The 24,067-nt window shown below is 38.0% G+C and overlaps 1 protein-coding gene across 1 annotated transcript in view; it reads left to right on the top strand.

Annotated features, from left to right (window-relative positions):
* The window catches only part of Col5a2 (collagen type V alpha 2 chain), a 131,513-nt gene that overhangs the window by 69,125 nt on the left and 38,321 nt on the right, over window positions 1-24,067 (top strand). The window contains exons 3-16 of the mRNA XM_028887045.2: window positions 2,350-2,363; window positions 4,623-4,655; window positions 5,598-5,630; window positions 7,220-7,273; window positions 11,539-11,649; window positions 13,400-13,477; window positions 15,911-15,955; window positions 17,217-17,270; window positions 17,626-17,679; window positions 18,357-18,410; window positions 20,817-20,870; window positions 21,808-21,861; window positions 22,964-23,008; window positions 23,455-23,508. Of these exons, the coding sequence (XP_028742878.1) occupies window positions 2,350-2,363; window positions 4,623-4,655; window positions 5,598-5,630; window positions 7,220-7,273; window positions 11,539-11,649; window positions 13,400-13,477; window positions 15,911-15,955; window positions 17,217-17,270; window positions 17,626-17,679; window positions 18,357-18,410; window positions 20,817-20,870; window positions 21,808-21,861; window positions 22,964-23,008; window positions 23,455-23,508 (737 nt within the window). The remainder of the gene's footprint in view (window positions 1-2,349; window positions 2,364-4,622; window positions 4,656-5,597; window positions 5,631-7,219; window positions 7,274-11,538; window positions 11,650-13,399; window positions 13,478-15,910; window positions 15,956-17,216; window positions 17,271-17,625; window positions 17,680-18,356; window positions 18,411-20,816; window positions 20,871-21,807; window positions 21,862-22,963; window positions 23,009-23,454; window positions 23,509-24,067) is intronic.

The raw sequence follows: 24,067 nt of genomic DNA on the forward strand, positions 1-24,067 counted from the left end.
AGTTAGTTGGGAAAATTGAACAGAAATTTGAAAATTATAATTTTGCCTTCTATGCATTTTGTATGACTGGTAGCATACAGTAGGTTCCCTTACGGTAGCATAAAGACATGTTCCTTTACAGCAATAAACATTGTAGTTTCCACAAAAACAAAAGTGTGCATTTATAAAACCTAAATAAACTGAGTAAAAAGTTACTACAAGGCAGTGTAATATAAAATTAACCAGTAGAAATATACAGATTTGCTGGGTAAAAATTGTCTTATAATATAAATAATGAGATAAAACATATCCCATTTGTAGCAATAACAAATATCTATAATTAAGACAAAACACACAAGAAATAGCTGATAAAATTATAATAGATAAGCAAAAGCTTAAAAATTTGAATGTCTTATCATAGTCAGTCATGAATACTAAATATCATAAGACCTTTAGAACAGCTGAATCTTAGACAAATCTTAGATTCATAATAGTCACACAGGGCAAACACAAATAGTGGGCTAAAATGAGATAAAAGGGAATTCTACTCATGTCAAAGATGCAGAATTCTTTTGTAGTCATGAAATATAGAAAGCTTTTTCTGAGGCTTTGGTTCAGTCCAGTGGTAGAGTATTCAGACACCATGAGTGAGGCCTTAGGTTAATTGCCAGCACGCAAACAAAGAAAACAAAATAAAAAACAAACATTGGTGTAGCTGAAGTTTTCTCTGGTCCTGCCCAGCCCCACAGACCCCACAGCTGCTTATAAAATAATCACTCTGAAGCTTATATTAATTAAAACTGCTCAGCCATTAGCTCAGGCCTACCACTAACTAGCTCTTATATTTAAACTCAGCCCATTTCTGTTCATCTATATGTTGCCACATGTTCCGCGGCTTTACCTGTGTGCTGTTACATGCTGCTCCCTGAATGGCAGGCTGGTGTCTCCTGACTCAGACTTCCACTTCCTAGAATTCTGCTTGTCTGTTTATCCCGCCTATACTTCCTGCCTAGCTACTGACCAATCAGCGTTTTATTTATCAACCAATCAGAGTAACACATTTACAGCATACAGAAAGACATCCCACAGCACATTGGCATGCAAGAAATCAAGCAAATTTGCAATTCAAGTTACAAATGATGACTATATTTTATGTATAAAGAAATTTCAGCTACAAATAATAAAATAGCAATAATAAAAGATAGGAGAGGAAATAACATAAGTTTTAAAGGAAATTGAGTATGATACTGTCAAATTCCCTCAAAATCAGAATTGGGACTTCAGTCACATTGTTTCACTTAGCAAACTGGACAATGTTGTAGTGATTGTTAGTGCGTTGTATTACCAGCTGTTGTTCTGAGAGCTTTGCTCCCTGACCGCAGGTGTATAATAAAGTGGTTATAACCTCAGGAGACTGTATGTTGATAGTACATCAAAATACATTTTTCTATTCATTGATTCAAAGAATTTAAGAAAATTTATGTTACAAATATGCTTACAGCTGGTCATATATATAAAATCATTATTCATTATAGCATTATTTATAATAACTAATATGGTTTCTGGCTAGTCCACCAAAGCCCCAAAATTATACCTATAGCTCTCACATCCATTCTTTGAAATATTGCGGTAGGACAATAAGCTGTCTTCAGCAAAGAGGAAAAAAAATAAAACAGAAACAAGCCAAATAATTAATTGTGAGGAAAGTAATGCTGTTAAATGGAATGTGCTGGATTCCTGAAAAGAGATCCTGATTTGAAAATGAAACAGAAAAACAACTTTTATGCAAACATTTGTATGATTTAAATACCTACAGCTATATGCAGATAAGAAAAGGAGAACAAGGAAAAGTTAGGTGCCTGGTATAATTTGCTTATTTATGAAGATTATAATAATATACAAGAAACCAAGAGTAGTGACTTCTGATGGTACAAGGCTTGACAGAGACCGGGAATCAAGGGACAGAGGACAGGATGCAGGATGCAGATTTTCATTGCAGAATTGGGCATTTAATACACTTTGCATTTAACTAAACTACTTGACTAATTTACAATATTAAAACCAACAAGGAACATTCATTAAAAATAATTTATGATAAAAATGATTAGTTTTCTTGGTTTTGTTAACACTGGAATCTCTGAATGCTATGAGGAAAATTATGACCACATGAGAATATTCCAAATATACATACTATTTTCTTTGTTGGAATTGATTTAAGACAGTTTTTGAGCTGTACCATATTAGTGGGCAGATAACCTGTCTATGTTGAAATCTGTATCTATAAGAAATATACTATTGAAAGCATATGTGTTGCCTGTTTTTCATAGTTGTTTCTCCATAAAATGACATATTTATTTTTTCTTTTTGTAGGTAGAGGAAGAAAGGTGAGTATTACTTTGTATAATTTATTTTTCACAAGCATTTTTTTTCTGATACTATTCATACAGAACTGTGCTCTGAAATGTCTGGAAGCTTGGCATGGGTATAAAGTAGCCTGAAATCTACTGAGACCAAATGAACACAGTTCCTTGACTACTTAGTTATAGAGGCCACTAACCTGTGGGCTCTACAGTTCATTTGTCTTTTACTTCTTCAGTGTGGGAGAGCCCGGGCTTTCCATATACTAGACAAGCATTCAACCACTGATCTAATTTTTTATATGTCCATTTCTGTCAGAAAGTTATGAACTATATTAGAGATTTTGGAACATGTTCTACTGTTTCCAACTTTTTATTAATCATTGCACTTAGTAAATATTTTATATGTATTAGAAACATGATGTTAATCTGCTGGCAGGGATAGATTGAGGAAGAGGAAGGAGGGATGATAAGAAAAGGAAAGAAAGTGAAGAGAGTTCTTCTTTAATGAGTTGGTTTTTCCATTGAAGGAGAATTAATTGATCCAAAATAAATTAATGTTTTTCTAAAGCACACTACTTGCCCTTTTCCCCCTCCTTCACCTTCAGGACCTTAAAATGTTCTCCTAGAGAAGAGCTTCATGCATATGAGGACATCAGTAGTCATAACTGTTACCCTAACAACTGCCTTTGCTCTAAGGCCACTTCCCTTCTGTGAATCATTGCCTGCTCCAGACTCACATCAATTGATGTGATCACTGTGTTGTATATCCTGCCACTGAGTCTGTCATTATGATCATTAAAATTATAAAAGTTTTAATATTGCGATTGCATCAGTTTTTCATGTGTGAGGTAATGTTGGAAAGATTTAATTAGATTGCCTCCTTGGAGTATACAATTTGGTGACCTAGACCAAAAAAAGAACAATAAAACAAAAAACAAAAGCAGTATGACTTTTAACCCACATACTTTCTAGAAGCATCTCTTACATATCAACCATGATGCCATCCAAGCATTGATACTCAAGGATGTTCACTATAGTTTATTTATTTTTAATATGACAGTTTAGGGATGTACCAGTGTAGCTTTGACAGATAAGTGAGAGGGCATAAAAATGATGGGGACATGTCAGAATGGTATCCCTGGATATCTGCAAGGTACTGAGTGAGATAATTTCTTCTGTGTATTTCCTCTGCTTCCAAAATTCCCTACTAGCCACATATTTGATTTTATAATTAGATGAAATAATATTATATGTGAGAGAAGAAATTAAACTCAGACACTCCCCTCCTGCAGTCCTTGCAAGTAGGATGTGAGTTGAAGTCACACTTGCTCTCCTCAGTTGCTTAACAGAAGAGGGCATTTTATATTGTGTTAATTGATACTAATTGGCTCATGAAGATCATCGAGGAAGCAAAATAGGCAGACACAATGATGGTATCAAGGAAACCCAAATCACTGGAAGACAAACACTGAAGCAGATAACACTAATTAATATATGAGGAAATACATGTATAAACACTAATTAATATATGAGGAAATACATGTATATCAGGCCACCCAACATTATTTACCCTACATACTGAGATCATAAAATCAGTATATGCACTTCAAAAATCTATAGCTCTGTGCTCAAACGAAATGCCTCTCATGTCTAGTTTCCTTGTTGCTCCTTTGCGGAAGCACATAGGTTGACTTGGCAACTCTTCCTGTGCAGTTGACTTTTTCCAGCTTTTCCTTCGGAGACTGAGAAGTGTACAACTGGAACAGTTGTCTTCTCTTCTGAAGAGATAAGCACTTGTCACATCTGATGTTCTCCATGAATTCTATGAAAGGAGAACAGGTGGCAATGATGGTTTCTGTTTATAACGATAACCCTGCCACTTAGTATGTGTGGGAAACGCGCACACAAACACACCTCTCTGGGTTTCTTCTATGATTTTAATCTTTGGGGAGGTGACTCCATGACACCTCATCTTTATGTCTTTCCTCCTGACTCTTTCTTATTCTAGTCAGCTCTTTGCTTTTGATCTGTGAAAGACAAAGTGAAATGAAGCTTTTCTCATTTCATATGCTAGATTTATTTTACCTTCTTCAGCTAAGTAGAAGTTGTGTTCACAAATAATATCTGACTAAATGCTTTGATTATGGAATGTAAACTTTTTGTCTCATTGTTAGTGTTTTGTAGACATTCCCAGTGTTTCTGTAGCCTAGTATGACATGATATTGCTCAAAATAATTTGTATTCTACTAATTGGTTTCTTCTTTAAAAAAAAAATCTTCCTAGGGACAAAAAGGAGAACCAGGATTAGTGCCTGTTGTAAGTATATATGTGTGTTCTATATTATATGTTATATATTTATATATGAAACATTATATGTATCATTTTTCAAGCATAACTGTAGTAGTTGGATATTGTTTCCTTTAAAAACAAAGTTATTTTATAAAGAAAAATTTTAATATAATATGCACAAGACAAATACAGTATTTGATACACTATCTAATACTTTATAACATTAAATTTTATATTTACATGACTGACATGTATATATAGTGATGTTCCACACTTTTGGAAGTATGTCATTTCTTGATCCTGCTCGAAATTCCACATTAATTCAGAATTCTCAGGACATCTTTATCCTTGTCAGTGACCAGAAGATACATCATAGATATTATTGAGTTGATATCATTTCAAACCGTAGGTTTTACATCAGTTTTTACCAATCTATTAAGAGAAAAAGTCACATGTTAATTATTTGGTAGTATACACATTTTTGCTTTATCTTTAAACCCTATTTTCTCAGTTTGCCTGAAAAGTAAACACTTCCTATAGTTTCCCCTTTTCATGTTTAACATATCTTAGATTCTAAGTATTTGACAAACAGTTATCAATCCACATAATTCTATGAGTAAGATTATTTCATAGACACCATTTGCTTTTGAGTCTGCATATAAATTTCCACTTAAAGAAACAGTATAGAGAGAATAGTAATTAGTTCAAGGCCACACAGCTGCCGTGAGAGCGAAGATTTAGTGCAGTACCCCTGTCTTCAATGTGGGTGTATCACTTTCCATGCCAACACTATTTTCCTATATTAGAGTTCAAAATAGGTGATATTTTAACTCAAGGCAGAGGAAGTGCAGCTAGTTGGTAACACCCTTGAAAAGATTCCACTGTAATTTTGTTTTTATTCATTAGACTGTTGAGCTTTCCAAGTCTCTGCAAACTTTGTCTTTACATATTTTCTTGTTTGGCGTTTAGGTAACGGGCATACGCGGTCGTCCAGGACCTGCAGTAAGTACTTCTCTCCAGTATTTGTTGTGAATGCTGAACATTTTTGCTGGCCAGACTAACACAAGAAAACAGCAACGCACAAAAGGATGCTTGACATCCCAAAGTGTGTTACTTTAAACTGGCTTCAGATTTAGACATTGTATTTTGAAGCAGTACATGGCACACAGGGTCAGTTCATCCTGAAGCTGAAAAACTGTATTTTTTCTTATGCATTAGTCTTGCTGTTAGTGAAAGGAAAAACAATCTATGTTTACATTGTTAATTTAGGCAGACCTTGTTCTTGAAATGAGAGCATACTTGTATACTTACTGATTAAGAGAGATTTATTTATTTACTTAAATAATATATTGCAGTAGAATTTGAGAAGTTATATACCAGCATGACAGATTCCTGGCTTTACATAAAGGCTATTTATCTCAGGTTTGGACTATCAATAGCTACACACACACACACACACACACACACACACACACACACACACACTCACATACATACCATTTAAATATCAAAATACATCAGATCTCTTGAAATAAAATACTAACATAGATCTAACAAACTCATTTTACTTTTTTTACTTTGGAAGTTTCTGCTTTTACACAGTGACGCTGAGCAGGGCTTGGCAACAAGACACATAGTTCCTGCTTTTCAGGAGGCTGAGGAAGAAGATCCTTGAGCCAAAGGAGTTGCAGGGCCAGTCTGGAAATCTTTTTTTTTTTTTTTTTCTTTCTTTCTTTCTTTTTTTTTTTTTTTTCTTTGTTTGTTTGTTTTTCGAGACAGGGTTTCTCTGTGTAGCTTTGTGCCTTTCCTGGAACTCACTTGGTAGCCCAGGCTGACCTCGAACTCACAGAGATCCGCCTGGCTCTGCCTCCCGAGTGCTGGGATTAAAGGCGTGCGCCACCACCGCCCGGCCAGTCTGGAAATCTTAATAAAAAATTAAATAAAACAACAGAAACAGTGTTGTTGGTTGAAATGAATAACAATTTTTAAATAAAGTATTTTTTTTTAGCAAGGCAGAAACTGTGGCAATTATAATTTGAGAAATTATAAGCAGACTTTATGTATGTGCACGTATATATGCAGTAGAAATAATAGTTAAGTCGCTGTTTGAATGTACATGAAGCAACAGTAGACTGGAAGCAGCAGGTAGGCCAGTGATGAGTGGTCTGGAGCATTCTGTACCAATCTGAATTCCCACATTCCACCAGATAATTGATAATTTAGGGTTTGCACTTTTATGTGTGTCTCCAGACATGAACTCTTAAGTTTTTGTACCTATAACTTAATTGCCAGAGATTTACATTAGGACAAATCTATGAAAATGATGTTTAATTTGTAATTAGTAGCTATGCTAGTATGTTTAGTTCCACAGTACCTTTATGTGGTACCTAATTGTTTGCAGATCTTTGAACCTCACTCCTGAAACACTCGGCCCTTTTGTTTATAGTACATTCATACACACAGGCTTTGTTATCCAGTCTCCAACTGCACTAAATTGGAAATGTGATGTTTCTGTTTCAGTGTTCTTTTACCAATTAAATCCTTTAAAAATTCATGAATGTTTATATCCATAATCATAATTTGTATTTTAGGGCCCTCCAGGATCACAAGGACCAAGAGGGGACCGAGGCCCCAAAGGAAGACCTGTAAGTTGGCGGCTGTTCCCCACCCCCAAATGTTTGTCAAATGGTCTGATTTGCACTTTTCCTTTGAGTGCAGTGAAGGTGCCAGAGACACTGTTACTCTGTCACTTCCATGACAAAGACTTCTGTCATGAAATGAACTTAAACTCTCCAAATTTAGGGAAAATTATTGCATGAAAATGATTACCCGGTACTTACTAGAGATAGCACAACTGTAATCAATTACAGTTTATAAGGTCAAATCACAACCAAGCTGATGAGAGACACATGATTAACACATCATGTTGAGTTCGGAAGTTGTCACTCATGAGTAAACAATGCCAAGAATGTTCGGTTAAGGTAAAACACCTGAACTCTGTGATTTATGGTTGCTGTGGAAATATCCACCTGGAGAGAGAGGAAAAAGAAATTATTGGTGAATAAAATTTATTTCCTGAGAAGAATTCTTTCCTTTCCATGGTGTAGATGCTACAGAGATTCAAGGATTAAAAAAATTAACACTCATCAAAGGGGATGAGTTAAAACTAAATCCCGTGTGTCCTTGAACTAAAGCATGATGGCATACATGCACTGTGTAGCCTCTTCTCTCATCATCTGTTTGCATACAAGCTATGTTATTCTCTTCTTAATTATATTCTTTCTTACATCTCACCCTAAAAATCTAAGATGTTTCATATATTGAAGAACTGGATTAAGTTTCTGTGGCTATCATTATCCCATGTTTCGGTTAGAAAAAAAATTGTGTTGTTTAATTTTTATGTATAATTGTAGCTACTAAAACTTAACTTTTAATGGAATCTTGGGTATCCCAATATGTGTTTGTTAATATGTAAGTGGAAGAAATAGATAAGTGAGGTGATGATGCACAACTTTGAATATTTAGGAAAGAGCAGAATCTATTTAAGTCACACTGCTATGAACTCTTTCTGCTAGTTTTCTTAAAAAGCATCTACATATCAAACCAAGCAGAGAATGTGATGTCAATACTTCTAGAATAGAGCTGTGAGTGTGGTTGGAATTTGTAGCCCTGTAGGTGAATGGCAGTGCCCCAGCAAACTGAGGCCATATTAGGGGAAGAAATGACATGTTCTCATTCTCTTGTGTATACTTCATTGTTCTGTTGAGTGGCTTTAGTAGTTTAAATGCTTTTAGTTCTCCCGGTGTCACCACAGAATAAAAATGACAGGCAGAAGGTGAGTTAAATGAGGTGGAGCCTGGATGGTTACACAGAAAAGGTGTCCTTGAATATATTTGGTGACACTATTCAATGTTTACATGACGGTTGCTATAGAAATAATGATCACAGTTTTAGAATTATTGGTTAGGAATCAATGAATGTAAAATTCCCAACCCTTCTTCCTTTTTCCTTTTTAATGAGGTAGGTGCCTGTTTCCTATCTTAGCCCCATGGTAAAGAATGTTGATCAGATGGGAGTCTGTGTGTTTGGAATAAAAAGAATGGAGAGCAGTTACTGATGTGAGCATAGGGCAACCCTGACAGGCTTCTTAGTGTGAAATACATTTCTCTGTTAATACTAGCCGTGGTGAGATATGGGGGGGACAGATTGACAATCCACACTCTTGAGTTAATTTCTCCCTTTGATTTGTAACTTTTGCTGGTTGTCCTGGTGTAATTATCATCACCAATTTCTAGCTACAAACATACCACTGAATACCCATAGATAGAAGGTTTGGATTCAGGACACAAACTCATCAGAGATGTTCTCTGGATGAAGGTCTTTACTGTCACAATAAGGAGTGGTGTTAAAATCATAGGTACCAGTTCCCATCTCCAGTTTCCATTACTATCAAACAATACAGAAGACCATAATGTAGTGTGGTTTCTCAGATTCAACACTATTGAAGTTTGGGACTTACATTGTGGGATTGTTGTCCGCCCTACCTACCAGATGCCATGAGCAACCCTCATCTTCCATCTAATTGTCACAAATAAAAATGGCTTGATGCTGCTAAATCCAGGCAAAATTGTGCTGGATTGAGTACTGATACAAAGAAACCCATCAAATCAGTGACCGCCATGACTCTTTAATCAAAAGTCCTCGGTTTAGTGTGTTGTCCAGGTCACTTCACAGTCTAGGGTCTTCAGTTTAGAGTGTATTGCTATCCAGGTCCCTTCACAGTGACAAACTGGCCACTGATCTGGAGATAGACATTCAGCGCTATATTGAATACAAATGACATATGACACTTACAACGATCATCATGTGCAGTGAAACATGAACCAGTTATTACAACTGCAACATTACATAGTGTACCTGTGTGCATGCTTATGTGGGCCTGTGTTTGTGCATCAAACTACTAACCCACAGCAGATAAGTTCTTGAGGATTGTGCAGCTATTTTCTTCATGTGGACGTTTAAAGTTCGCCACCTAGTGGCCATCTGCAGAGTATTCTGGGGGATGGGAGAAAAGAGTGATACATAGATCATTAGATACACATAGAAACTTAACACACAAATTATGTGATTAAGTTTAATTGGAAATAAAAAATGTATTTTAATGGATTCCCAATTATAGTTCATTTTTAGTCTTTAAACAGTAAACTTTCTACATTATATTTTTCTTATTCTCACTAAATTGCTTATGTTCACTTTGTTTTAGAAAATTTTCACAAATGTTTATTAACTTAAAATCTCAAATTGTGTTAGACTAACACCAGGGATATTTAGAGATAATTCCAGAAGAATACAAAAGAGATTGGAAGTCAATAAAAATGTAGGCTGCCTTCAGATCAGCCCTTGCATGGTATCTGATCAGGCTTAACTAATACATGAACAATTTAGAGAATTAATATTAACCAGATCTCATTCTAGTCACATATAAAATAAATATAGTTTTCTGTTTATTTTGGAAATGCTTTGGGAGTAAGCATTTGTTTCTGTTTATAATAATAGTTTTCATTTAGCAGTTGAATTTTGGGAAGAAAAAGAACTATGAATAACCTCAAGTATTACCCTGTGTGCCCTGGTGCAAAAGGTTGAGGTCACATTGTGTGACCCAGGAACCTGAGATAACAGCAGAATAAGCCGGATTATGCATTAGAGAGAGTATAGTGAATTGTCAATGGTCTAGGGGCAAGAAGGGGGTTGATTTTTAAAATATAAGAATGTTTTTCAAGAAATTATGTTTTGATTTTCGAGGCTAATTTTTTCTACCTCAATTCAAAGACATAAATGTTATTTGGCTCACTACTGAAAGATACGGATGTTTGAGTACAGCAAATTGCGATTAGTCAGCTTCTTCAGCTTGTCCAGCCTTCTGGCCTGTGTTGTTGGTTCATTTTTGAATTGCTGATTGTGGGCCAGGTAGGGCTACTCTCTTGGCTAAGAATTAGAAGCCCTTTTACTACTAAACGTCAACTTACTGCTTTACTGAATCCCGATGTTTAGTGATAAAAATGAAATTATCTTGTGACTTCTTTGTTCTTCTTTTTTTCTATCAGAGCTTAAGACTTTTAGACACACACACACACACACACACACACACACACACACACACACACATATGCCTGATGGGAATGATGAAGCTGGGAGATGGAGCCTTTCCAGACCTGAGGACGTGGCTGTTCCCCAAGCTTCCCTCAGAATGTGGGTTAGGAAGAGGGTGGGGCTTGGCAATGAGGGTCTTTGTTCACTTCTCTGAGAATTAGACTTGGCTGGATCACGGTGCCTTGCCTCTGATTTCTCATTCGTCTGGTTGACCACTTGGGTGGGAAGGGAAAGAAAATGTGCCAGACTTAAAGTAAAGAAGAGTGAAATGTGCAAATGTTATCCACAGTATTAAATGTCAACTCTGCACCACAAATTCTGCAAGCCTCATGCAATTTGGGAGATGAAATAGACCCACAAACTCTACCAAGAGCCTTTATATTTTAGGAGAAGATAGGGTAAAAAAAAAAAAAAATAGGCCAAGCAGGCACATTCATAGTTAACTGTAATATAAGACAGGCAGGTACATTTAGAAACTGCTTATTAAATATACTTAAGAAAATCTCATCAAGTAAAACTCATTCTAGAATGCTGCTGAGGTGACACGATTTTCTAATTATTCTAAGATTTAACACATCAAGTGAAATTCTTACCAAGACTGTGTCTCTATAACAGAAACCCTGACCAATGCTGGAATTGACAGTGCTTAGATTGTCTGTTGTAATTACCATGATTTCCATCCGCTAAATGCTGTGCACTTAGCTTTCTACTAAGTACATATTTGGAAGTGGTTCTAATGTCTACTGGTTTTCTTTCCTAGGGTCCTCGTGGTCCTCAGGGAATTGATGGAGAGCCAGGTGTTCCTGGTCAGCCAGGTGCCCCAGGGCCTCCTGGACATCCCTCTCATCCAGGACCTGATGGCATGAGCAGGGTGAGTTGTGTGTTCTGGTCAGTCTAACAATTAGGTTACACACAAATCATTAATTCAATCTTATGGTGTTAAGACTGTTTCAGTTCAAAGGTTGATGCTTCACTCCAAACCTTTGGAATGAATGCAGGCCTACTATAAACAACAGTGAAGCTTATAAATCTACAGTGAATTGTTGGAAAATTCAAAGCATCATTTTCTAAAGGCTTGCATCAAATTACTTGTTTTTCCCTGTGGTAGTTCTAGACCCCCAAACCTTTGCTTTTTTCTGGTGATGCCGAGAGACCACTGCACTGTTCACACAATGAACTGGGGAACATACATATTTATCCTGCCTTCCTTCAGGCTCCCCAAACACTGCCAAAACCAAACCCGTGTTCTTCTGAGAGAGGATGTCATATCTGTGATAATGGAAAGAGCAGGAAGTTGTAAGGCTCTTGGGGTAGACATTTTTGTCACCATGTCAGATACTGGTGAAAAACAGTCTAAAGGAGAGAGGATTTGCTTTAGTTTACAGTGTGAGAAGTTTCCATCCAGGGCTGCTGGCTCCAGTTTCTGGGCCTGTGCTGGGCAGAGCGTCATGGCCAAACACTGATAGAGCAAATGTTCTATCTTCTTCCCTGTTTCCACAGTCAGGAAGAAAACAAATAAAGGAAGGGGTTTAGGACAAGACACGGCTCCCCCAAACACACCGTCAGTTACTTGACTAATTTTATCCAACTAGACCTCACTTCTGAATGTTTCTACCACCTCCCAACAGTGCTATTGACTTATGACTCCATCAGTGCATGAATTCATTGATTGGGAAGTTCCATGGTCCAGTTCCTTCCCAACACTCCACCTGTGAACATCACACTGGGGACCGAGATTTTAGCACAAGCCTTTAGGGTGTGTTGGGGGAGCTATATCAAACCATAATAGCATTAAAATATTTTTTTAAATTTTAATTTCCTTCTTTAATCAAATAAAATGCTTCTTTCTACCTGCCCTGTTGAACTCTTGGTGGCTGCTCATGGCATTCAGGAGTATATTGCATAGTAAAAGTGACCTTGTAGAGTCTGGAGATTATTATTTTTCAACTGTTGATATATTTGCTTACCAGCTGATTGCAGAAGGAATTGTCTTTATATTTTGGACAACACACATATTTTCTCACTAAAATCTGGAAATTAATGAAACTACTAGAAAATAGATGAACAATTTCAGTCACTTTAATTGTCAGAGTATTTTAAAGGTCACAGAATAAGTAAGACTGTTTCCAATTTTTAGAATAATCAGAGATTTATGGGAAGGATTATAATTTTTAGGTTATTTTCCATGAGTGAATAAAAAACACTATTTTCTTAAAACTGTCTAAAATGGAATCTGGTGTCTTTAGGGTAAATATTTAAAATACATCCTTTAAGCTTTGTTCTGTTACTAGCATGTTCCAGGGATGGGAAGCCGCCAGATGAAGATACCAAATCTTCAGCAGGCAACCGAGAACCCGTCAGGATGATCCGTGCTTTTGCCTGGTTGCAGCAGTTTTTCTGGAACAGAATACTTACAAAACACCCTGGGGGAAGAGTAGCCCTCTCACACACACACATTGAAAAGCAACTTGAATTTTTCCCCATGTTTTAAAGTCAGTGTTTAAAATGGCTCCTAGAAGGGTCTTATAGGAGAATGGCAGGGTGTGCACATTGTTCACTATTAAAAGTGTGTCAATGCACATCTTTCACAGTGTAAATAATGTCAACACTTTACCTTACAGCCCTTTTCAGCTCAGATGGCTGGGTTGGATGAAAAATCTGGACTGGGGAGTCAAGTAGGACTCATGCCTGGCTCTGTGGTAAGCGTGAAGTTTACTGATGAAGTATTGAATGAAAGACACATAAACAGAGAAGCCTGAGTGAGCTAGTGAGATAAAATCGTAAGCCAATGAGGTGACTCAGCTGGTGAAGGCAGCTGCTGCCGAGCCTGCTGTTTTGAGATTATCCCCCAAGAAACATACGGGAGGAGAGAATAGACTCTTATGATTTCCACATGTGCACACCATGACACATACACACACACACACCTAAAGTGAGAGAGAGAAACACACTCACACACAGATATACATACTAACACACACGGAAAATATACATATACAGAAACACACACACATGCACATATATGCACACACAAACATAAGCACATACATTCACAGACACACATACACACATTCACACGCACATACACACACAAATGCATACACACACATGCACACACAAACATAAACACACAGAGACACACATACAAACATATACACACAAACATTCACACATACATACACACACGCACACATGCATACACACATACTTTATAAATATAAAGTATATTAAAATATTTTAAAACATGCCTATCAATACATTTAACTTACTTAGCAAGTCCTACTGTGTGCAAGTTAAAAACTCAGGGATATTCCAGTCATAACCATGCCAACCCTTTGTGAACATCAGTAAACATCTGTCTGCATATTTCATTTTGTACTTGAAGAAGTAGAAGACATAACTACCACCATCAAACAAAGACTGTTTCTTTATAATAAAAGTGTATTTATTATGTTTTATTGTGCCAATTAGAAACATTAACTTGGCAGAATTTTCAAATAGATACTCCACCATTTCCATTTTTATGAGTTCCTACTGACCTTACATGCTTTGACTCTTTATTCCAACAACTCTGCTTCCCTGGCTGGTCCTCTTTCATCTTTGGCCTCTTGAATTTTCCATCTTCTTGGGAGAATTCTTAACGTGGCTATTTGAAGGATTCCAGACCCATGGAAAGAATTAACACTCTTCATACCACTTCTCCCAAGCCTTTGATCATAATAATTTAAAATTGTTCCATGTTAATGGACTTTCAGACAATAAAGAATAAAGTCACACCTCATAGATACCCATGCCTCTCCCCACCTTGAAGGCCAGCTGTAGCTTTCCCTAAATATGGTTTGTATGTTTTCTAAGTTATGGTGGCACTGTTCAGTGCTTGTTTTGTGATAGCTTTCTGAGATACCTAATGTTTTATATATTCAAATTTAAAATACACATATATCTATACTAGTATCTTATCAAAATTTTATTTTTAAAGTTCTTTAACTTAAAATTAATTAAATTGTACATGTGATGGGTTTCATTTTGTTGTCCTTATACATGTCCACAATTTGATCACATTCATTCTTAAGTTTCCCATGCTTGCCTCTTCCTACTCCCTGTCTTTCTCTTTCCAAGTGGCCATCTTTCAACTTCCACATTTTCAAAGGTGCTTTTTCTCCTTAGTAGATAGAATATAGGTTGAACTAAAATTAAAATTAGCAGCTTTTACTTGATTGAACTTAATTTTAGTAAAACTGATTTTACTTTATAAGATTTGACATTAATTTCTGTTGTCCTCATATGGAATTAAAATTCCCTAAGTTTTTGCTTCCCACTACACCCCTTTTCTTCAGGGGAATTGTTTCATGTTTAGATGAGGGAAACCTCATACTTTTAATACGTGTTATGGAAGAAAGAAATGTTCCAGAAAACTCAGTTCCCAGATAATTTTAAACTGACATTGAAAATAATCTGGCTAATCTTGTTGGTTTCATAAACGGTTAATTTAGCTTGGTATTTAAGCTAGCTCTCCCTAGAGCCAAAGCACCAAACAGGCTATCTGTAAGTACTGTGTGCCTGCCAAGACTCTCCCTCTGCAGATGTTCTGCTCTGTCAGAGCCACCCATTTGCACATGTGAGGACCCTTGTCCTTAAAGACGTTGGGTGTGCACAGGCATATTTATCTCTCTTTACAGCACAGAGGGTACACAATGAAATCATCCCACATGTCACTCAAATTTAATCTCTCTGAGTCCATCCGCCTCCCAGAAGAGCAAAGCCAGGTCATGTCAGCCTGGCCCTCTAGTCAACTGTCACTTTCCAGGTTCTAAAACACATTCAACATTTTAAAAGTATGAGTTGAGGGGCTGAAGAGATTGCTCAGCTGTTAAGAGCACCTATTCTTGCAGAGAACCGGGGTTTGATTCTCAGTGCCCTCACAGTGGCTCACAGCTATCATAACTCCAGTTTCAGAGGATACAATACCCTCTTATGACCTCCAAGAGCACCAGGCACACATGTGGCACACAGACACACACATGAGCAAAACACTCATACACATAAAATAAAATAAATAAATCTAAAAATAAATAAAAATAATTATAACATGACTTGAATATAAAGTAACTTTTCTTCCACTTGTTTTTAAGGGTCCTGTTGGCCCAAGGGGACCTCAAGGCTTACAAGGACAGCAAGTAAGTGTGTCTATAAATAAATTATAGACTGTAACATAAAGAAAGAGCACAAATAAGGTTCATGTTTCATAACTATTTTGGGCAGACCATTAAACTGCATAGTTATCACTTGGAATGACAGCTACCAAATAATACTCACCCACTTAGAAACATATGCAGCTTTTTTCAAAGCTTCTTGATAACGTGTGCATGCGTGTGTGTGTGTGTGTGTGTGTGTGTGTGTGTGTGTGTGTGTGTGTGTACACCAGAGACTGAAGTTGTACATCTTCTTTGATCTTTCTCTACTTTATTTCTTGAGGCAGAGCCTCTCTATTGCAGGCAGGGTCTCTTGCTGAACTGATAGCTCACCAGTTTGGCCAGTCATCTGGCTGGCTTGCTTCAGAGATGGCCTGTCCTGGGCTCTGTCTACCTAGAACTGGCTATCTATCTGCCCAGCCTTTACATGTGTGCTGGAGGCCCACAGTCCCATCCTCCTCATGCCTGCACAGCAAATGCTTAATCCACCAAGCTGTCTCCCTAGTCCTCATAGTTTCTTAAGGGCCCTCAATTTTCATCATCTGATTTCTTTATGTGACTGACCTCTAGCACTAGGATTCGCATGTCTTTGGTTCTAAACTAATAGAACATCATCTTATGTAGTGATGATTTCCATAATTGATTATTGCCAACTCTCAGGCTTTACAGTCAGATAAAAAAAGGTCATTTCCAATTAGTATTATTATAAATTAAGGCCCAGGTGATTATTTTGTGGAATCTTTAAGATCCTAATACTATATACTTTCTCTCTACACCTATCAAATGCTAGTAAAACTATGATTCAGACTATTTTACTCTTTGTAACGATCTAGTGGGTATTAGCTAAGAATAATTCAAAAGAAAAAAATCTTTAGCTCAGTCAAGGTAATCACATTGTCATGATCACCTGTATGGATTTTATTTCTTTACATTGATGAACATAGAGGTAGTTGATAATGGTGAGGAAGATGATGATGATGATTACTATTGACTAAACACCCATTCTGTGCTAGCGCTATTTAATTTTAAGAGACTCATTTATCTAAATAATAAATAAACTGAGTCCTAATATTAATCTAACTTTTTCAGATTGTGAAACTCCATTATATTCAGACTCAAGTAATTTACCTGAAATTCTGTATCTGGACAGTGACCGAGAGCAACCCCCACACTACACATTGCTAAGAACACGCAACTTGATATTCTTCTTTCCTTCGGTTCATTTATCATTTGTTTTCAATTTTAGGGTGGCGTGGGGCCAGCAGGACCTCCCGGTGAGCCTGGTGAGCCTGGACCAATGGTGAGTGTGGAGTGAGCATGTCAGCCCATTTCACAGGGCTCTACCTCTGTGAAGTGTTGTGAGAATTTCTAGGCCACAATAACAAGAAATGATAATCCTGGAGGCTCTGTACTGTCGATTATACTTAAATTCTATGTTTCTAAGTCACAGTACTTTAACCCAGAGTCTGGGTGTTGTGGAAAGTATGGATACGTAGATTTGTACACTTCATTGTTTCTATTGTTAAGCAGAGGATCTGAGACACACAGATAAGAATCAAAACATTAGTAATGCTATTTGATATTTTTTTCATTGTCTCAATAGTATTTGAATAGCATTGGAAGGAGAAGATGAATATTCTTTGCTTTTTCCTTAGGGTCCAATTGGTGCCCGTGGACCAGAGGGACCTCCTGGGAAGCCTGGAGAAGATGTAAGTTTCTAATGCATTTTGCTTTGGAGTGTGGAAGAGGCTACCAAGGAGGTACAGGGGTCAGGAAAACATTCTGACCTAATTCTCATTTCATTTCCTCATCTCTTCAGCTCCCATTAAATCCACTCTAAACTGGAGAACACAGATTAAAGTTTTTCAAAATCTGAAAGGTCTCTTTATTATGAGAGTGTTAAATTACTAGATATTATCTCTACTGAATTATCCAGGACTTTTATTAATGTTTATCTTTGAAAACAAACAAGTTTGTCTTTTAGAAGGCTGGGAAGACGACTCAATCTGAACATATGACATATGTTTATTTTAGTTTTTGCTGTGCTAGGTAGGGATCAAACTTGGGGCATTTTGCATGTTAGATAGGGTCTGTACTTTGACCTGTATCCCAGCCCTCTGCAAGTAAATTCTGATGTTCTGAAAATGACTAGATCAGAACAGGTTACTTTGCATCCATTTATTCTCAGTGATAACTTAATGGAAGCACCATAAATTGAACTGCAGGATTAAATGTTTCCAGAAACAGAACCTGTGTTCTGTTTTTACACTGTTTGCAGTATAACACAAAAACTTGCTACAGGCTTTTCATCTGCGATTTATCATGAAATCTCAGAGAAGAATATTTAATGTCTCCATGCTTCTCACCCTCTTTTTTTTCTGTAAAGGGTGAACCTGGAAGAAATGGCAATACTGGCGAAGTGGGGTTTTCAGGGTCACCGGTAAGTTAATGATTATTGTTATAATGGCACAAAGACTGAATAAAGAACGTGAAACTTGCAGCTCATTGTACACACATGCATTAGACACTAGGTAAATGCAGACACCCAAGCGATGTCCCCTTGTGTCAAAATGCAAGATGTGGAGGGACATTTTGCCAGCATTACAGTGAATTCTAGTTCCCAGAATTGTATTGGCACTAGATGGAAACCCTGGAGCCAAACAATTGTATCATAACTATAATACTCATGGATACTCCCAAAACTCAACATTTCCACAATTAAGAAGTCACCAAAGGGACCCATTTACAATTCATAACACCTGAGTTCTGTTGATCTCTAAATATTTTTATTGTATAGCAGCCCATCTGTCTGAAATAACAGCTTGAGTTTGTTGCCTTATGTGTGTTTTTAATCAGCTGAGAACTAAACTGTGGACAGGCTGCTCCTTTGGCTGCTCCCCAAGTCCCGAAGTTGCCTGAAATCCTTTATTAGTATCCTGGGCCCTAAAATCTCAGGACAAGATGCATTCATTGCCAGGCTGCCTAACACAGCTGTTTTATTCCTCCTTAACTAATTCAAGGAGCACATATGTGTCAACCGGAATTCAAGATCTGGGACCTTGAACGGCCTCCAAATCTGCATGTTGCTTTGTTTAGTTTCTTTTAGGGTGTGCTAGAACAGAATGGAGAAAATCAGAAACCAAGTGAGCAAAAATCCTCCTCAAACATGCCAGTGTATTTCTCTCACCCAACAGCTTAATCCAGCCACTTTGTTTAGTTCCTGTAATTTTCTAATGTGTTTACCCTTATTATAACCACCCAATACTGCATGACTCTGTCTACTTTCTGAAAATTGATGAGATTCATTGCTGGGATTATTTTTTTTTCCAAACAGAGGAATGTTGATCTTTAACCAGGATTTATAGGGCTCTAAGGATTGCTTAGTTTCAATTCAGAAACCAAACCCCCCTCTTCCTCTTCCTTTCCTTTGCTCCCCTACCAGCCTGGGGTAGAGGTGCAGACAAAGACATGAGGTTTAGCTACGCGGACAGATGTCCTTTCAACCCGCTCAGGCTGGAGACTCCTGTGGTCTTCCGCACCGCTGCATGTACTCACAACATGTATCTCCACGGGGAGGAGAGGGATCTTGCCAGCACAGCGCAGATGAACTCGGCAAGCTCACTGCCACAGCATAGGTTTGTGCTGTGATGACAGCCCTGGGTCAGCAAAGGGAGCGTTCTTTATGAGCGTTAGTACATCTAGTTCATTTCCGTGTTACACTAGAATATGCAATCACATGGGAATTTCCCCCACAGTCATAAAAGCTGAAGTCAACTAGTTATTTGAAATAACAGCTCAGTTATTCCCCCATAGGCTTGGATGGGTGTGCACTAAGTTGCTTGTTCAGCATGATGGGAGACGTATCTCAGTGAAAGGGAGGGTGCCAGTAAAAAACCTTTAAGGGACTTCTTGATGTGAAAGATTTTCTTAGCATGGTTGTGTCCACAGAAGAATTAGTGGCACCTCATCTTTTCACAGATGATTAGTATATCTTTACTGTGATATTCTCAAAACACTAAGGTGCTTTCCCTGCAAGAAGTCACAGAAAACACTGCTCTAATCTCATCAACTGATTTTTTTAAAATTTGGTTATTATCCATTCATTTAGTAAATAGTGAATAAAGACTATGGTGTGTGGAGCAAAAGGACTGTCATTTATGTAAGTGCTGGGGCAAAGGAGGTTCCTCTGGAAAGGGCTGGTGAAAGCCATGGCCTGGCTTTGAGGCATTGAAACTCTAATTCAGTCTGTTGTCAAGCTAATGATTATTTATTGATTGCTCACTAACCGAGCATAAGGCTAAGTGTTAGGGATTGGATGATTAATGACCACAGTTGAAATTTGACAGTTGTTTGATGGCACCCATTCGTGCTATCTGGGTATAGAACCTTCCAGTGGCAGCGGTAATGGGAATTCAATGAAATACTAAATTCATGTAGTCAAAATAATAAGGAGAAAATGGGGAAACGCCAGTGTCCTCTCCTGAAGTTTCTTCCCTTTGCAGACCTAGTCAATCTACACACTGCACATATTGATCCATGAATATTTCATCATTCCTTTTTCTCGTCCCTTGTCAGTAGACAGTGAAGCATCACCACATGAGTAGCTGACCCTTTAATCCGCACCTCTATGTGTTGTGCTTCCATTTCCAACAATGTGCTTGGGTTTTTTTGTTTGTTGGTTGGTTTAGTTTGATTACCCTAGTAACATTTTTATAGAGAAAGTATCCTGTTCTTTACTTTAATATGTTGGTAAGAAAGATGTGTCAGTTGCCTGGGGGCAAAGGCATATGAAGTCATTTTCTGTTTTTATTAATGACCATAATGTGCCTACGTATCTCTCTGACAGGGTGCTCGAGGCTTCCCTGGTGCTCCCGGTCTCCCAGGCCTGAAAGGTCACAGAGTAAGTTGTCTTATTCTCTGTTTTACTGAGTGGGGCCTGGGGATAATTCAGTCAAAACCTTTGCAATTCCCTGTGCCAAGTGTCCTTATACTTATCATTGCAATATTCATCTGCACTACTGAAATCCTAAGGCTGCCATAAATTTCCCTTTGAGTCTATGAAGAAATACTGTTACATGAAATGATGCCATGGTGAGCAAGAAGAGTGTCTGATTTACAACCTCAACTGATAAATGGACACACTTAGGAAAAGAGACAATCATCAATGAGTGATGTGGTTTAAATGGAGTACACGAGGTCAAAAAAGGGTCCAACTTGGAAGACGGTAGAAGTTTTTTAAACCAGAGATAATGAATAAGTAACTATTAAATACAGTGCTCACAAATGTAATCCATCATCAGCCATATATTATATATGTGTCTGTATTGGAATGTAGGTATCACCCGTTCTACCTTCCATCAAAATTATGTATCAAAAAGAAAGGCCATTATCAGTTACGGTATACTGGGTAGTCACTTTTTGAGCATTGAAATTATGAGTAGAATGTGTGTTGCTGTAAGAGTTACCAAATAACATTACTTTTTGACGTCTGTTGGGGAAAGGTTCTAGGACAACCCCCACCCAAGAATACATTAAAAAAAAAACTATGTAAACCTTGTAACCTGTTTAGGGTCACTACATGTTTTTGTAGTGTAGATTATCTTTCTAAGAGGCCATATTTTTATTACCAGTGCTTTAAACTTAGAACATTGTTTGTGAAATCTTATTTTTTTTCTTCTAATACATTTCAAGAAAGTATCAAAATTTTAGAAAAATAGTGAGCAACTATTTCATCTGTAATGCTTGTCTCCACATGGCCCTGTGTGTAAATGTGTTTTTGTCCTTTTGAAGACTGAAGAGAGCTAGAAATATTCATAAATTTGCATGGTTCTTTGCAGGGACACAAAGGTCTGGAAGGCCCCAAAGGTGAAGTTGGAGCAACTGGTGCCAAGGTATTTGGTCCCTGACTCACTGCAGCTGCCGTGGACAGCACTAACCCTGACTCACTGCAGCTGCTGTGGACTGCACTGACCCTGACTCACTGTGGCTGCCGTAGACAGCACTAACCTTGACTCACTGCGGCTGCCGTGGACAGCACTAACCCTGACTCATTACGGCTGCCATGGACAGCACTGACCCTGACTCACTGTGGCTGCCGTGGACATCACTGACCCTGACTCACTGCGCAGTGCAGCTGCCGTGGACAGCACTGACCCTGACTCACTGTGGCTGCCGTAGAGAGCATTGACCCAGACTCACTGCGCAGTGCAGCTGCCATGGACAGCACTAACCCTGACTCACTGCGGCTGCTATGGACAGCACTGACTCTGACTCACTGCGCAGTGCAGCTGCCGTGGACAGCACTGACCCTGACTCACTGCAGCTGCCATGGACAGCACTGACCCAGACTCGCTGTGGCGGCTGCCATGGACAGTACTGACCCCGACTCACTGCGGCTGCTGTGGACAGCACTGACCCTGACTCACTGCGGCTGCCGTGGACAGCACTAACCCTGACTCACTGCGGCTGCCATGGACAGCACTGACCCTGACTCAGCTTCCTGGTTACTCTACTGTTTTCCAAGAACTTCTAGCCATTCTTTCTTCCCAAAGTGATTTACTTTTGTAAGCAGAGAAAATAACACAGAAACATCAAGGACTTCTTAAGAGGAAAATATCATTATGGGATATACACACAGAAAATAGGCTTTAAATTTTTTTTCTTAAATTTCCTAAGAAAGTGGCCTAGTTACTTTTAGCACTGTGAATTTTATTTGGAATGTATCAGACATGTAAGTGCCCACTGACTAGAGGTGACAGTTTATATCAATCTTGCTTAATATCCCAGTTTTAGACTTTATTTTTATGGTAACTATACTTTCACTTAATTTTAAGAAGATCTAGTAAAAACAAACTCTGAGATCTTCCTTTGAAAGTGCACTTTGCAAACGTCCTTTTTGAAACTGTGCCTTCGACATCACGCCCCTATGGAACAGCATTCTGGTGACCACGTTTGGATCTCTCACACTGTACTGCGCTCTCTCCTGTGCTCTAGGGTGAAGCTGGCCCCACTGGTCCAATGGGTGCCACAGGCCCTCTGGTAAGACTCACATTCCTTACTTCTTTGTTTTTCATATCACAATAAGAAAATGTCCAAATAAAAGTCCACATACTGGATAGTAAATAATTCTGAAAAGTAGCTGATAGAAAAGCAAGCAGAGAGAATGCTGCTCTCCATTTGGAAGTTAGCCCTTCTGGGATTCCACTGTTTTTCTTTTAGCACAATAACAAAAAGTTACTCTTGTCTGTTTAGCTTTTGAACCCATGTCATGTGGAATATGTTTGTATCAGGTATGCATCTCCATAGATGAACAGATTTTCACATCCAAATTCGCTCCTTTCAACACTGCTTTTTATATCCATTATATTTCACAGGTCTCTTTATTTTTATTTATATTATGTCTAAATCAGATGACACAGTGAAATCAAACCAGCCTAGAACTCACGTTAGATGTCTCAGGAGACTTTTTTCTATGTCACTTGTAGGGACCAAGAGGAATGCCAGGAGAGAGAGGAAGACTTGGGCCGCAGGGTGCCCCTGTAAGTATACCTGGATCATGTATTTACTGAGAACTATATTCACCTTTTTTTCAGTTTGGTTTTAGTAGATATGGTTTTTAAATGAGAGTAATAGGAGGGCATGTAACTTAATGGTTGGATTATTTTTATTCTGAAACAAACTTGAAGTTTGAAATACTAGACAGCGTGCCCTGACATTCTGAAAGCTGTTGGGAGAATTCACAGAACACACCTCCCCCAGGTTCAGCCACCATCATCCTTTTGGTCTATTCTCCAGTAGGCCTTTCTAAATTCCTGAGACAGCTATTGTATGCTCAGACCATTCCTCTACTCTGTATGCTGTCTCAGTTCATTGCAGGAGCCAACACTAACTCTGTACAACAAGCTGAGGATGATCCCCTCCATGCAATGCTAACTGGCCAGTGAGGAATACAGCTTAAAATGTCTACTTCCACATCTGCCGTCTTGTAGCACATTTGACACCAGTAGACTTTGGGCCTTGTGTCAGTTTTCCTAGACAACAGCTTGAAAACTGTGACTTGTATATGGGAAATTGATGAGGGAGTACATTAGAAAATAT

The sequence above is a fragment of the Peromyscus leucopus genome, chromosome 13, assembly GCF_004664715.2.
Source record: "Peromyscus leucopus breed LL Stock chromosome 13, UCI_PerLeu_2.1, whole genome shotgun sequence".
Taxonomy (NCBI): domain Eukaryota; kingdom Metazoa; phylum Chordata; class Mammalia; order Rodentia; family Cricetidae; genus Peromyscus; species Peromyscus leucopus.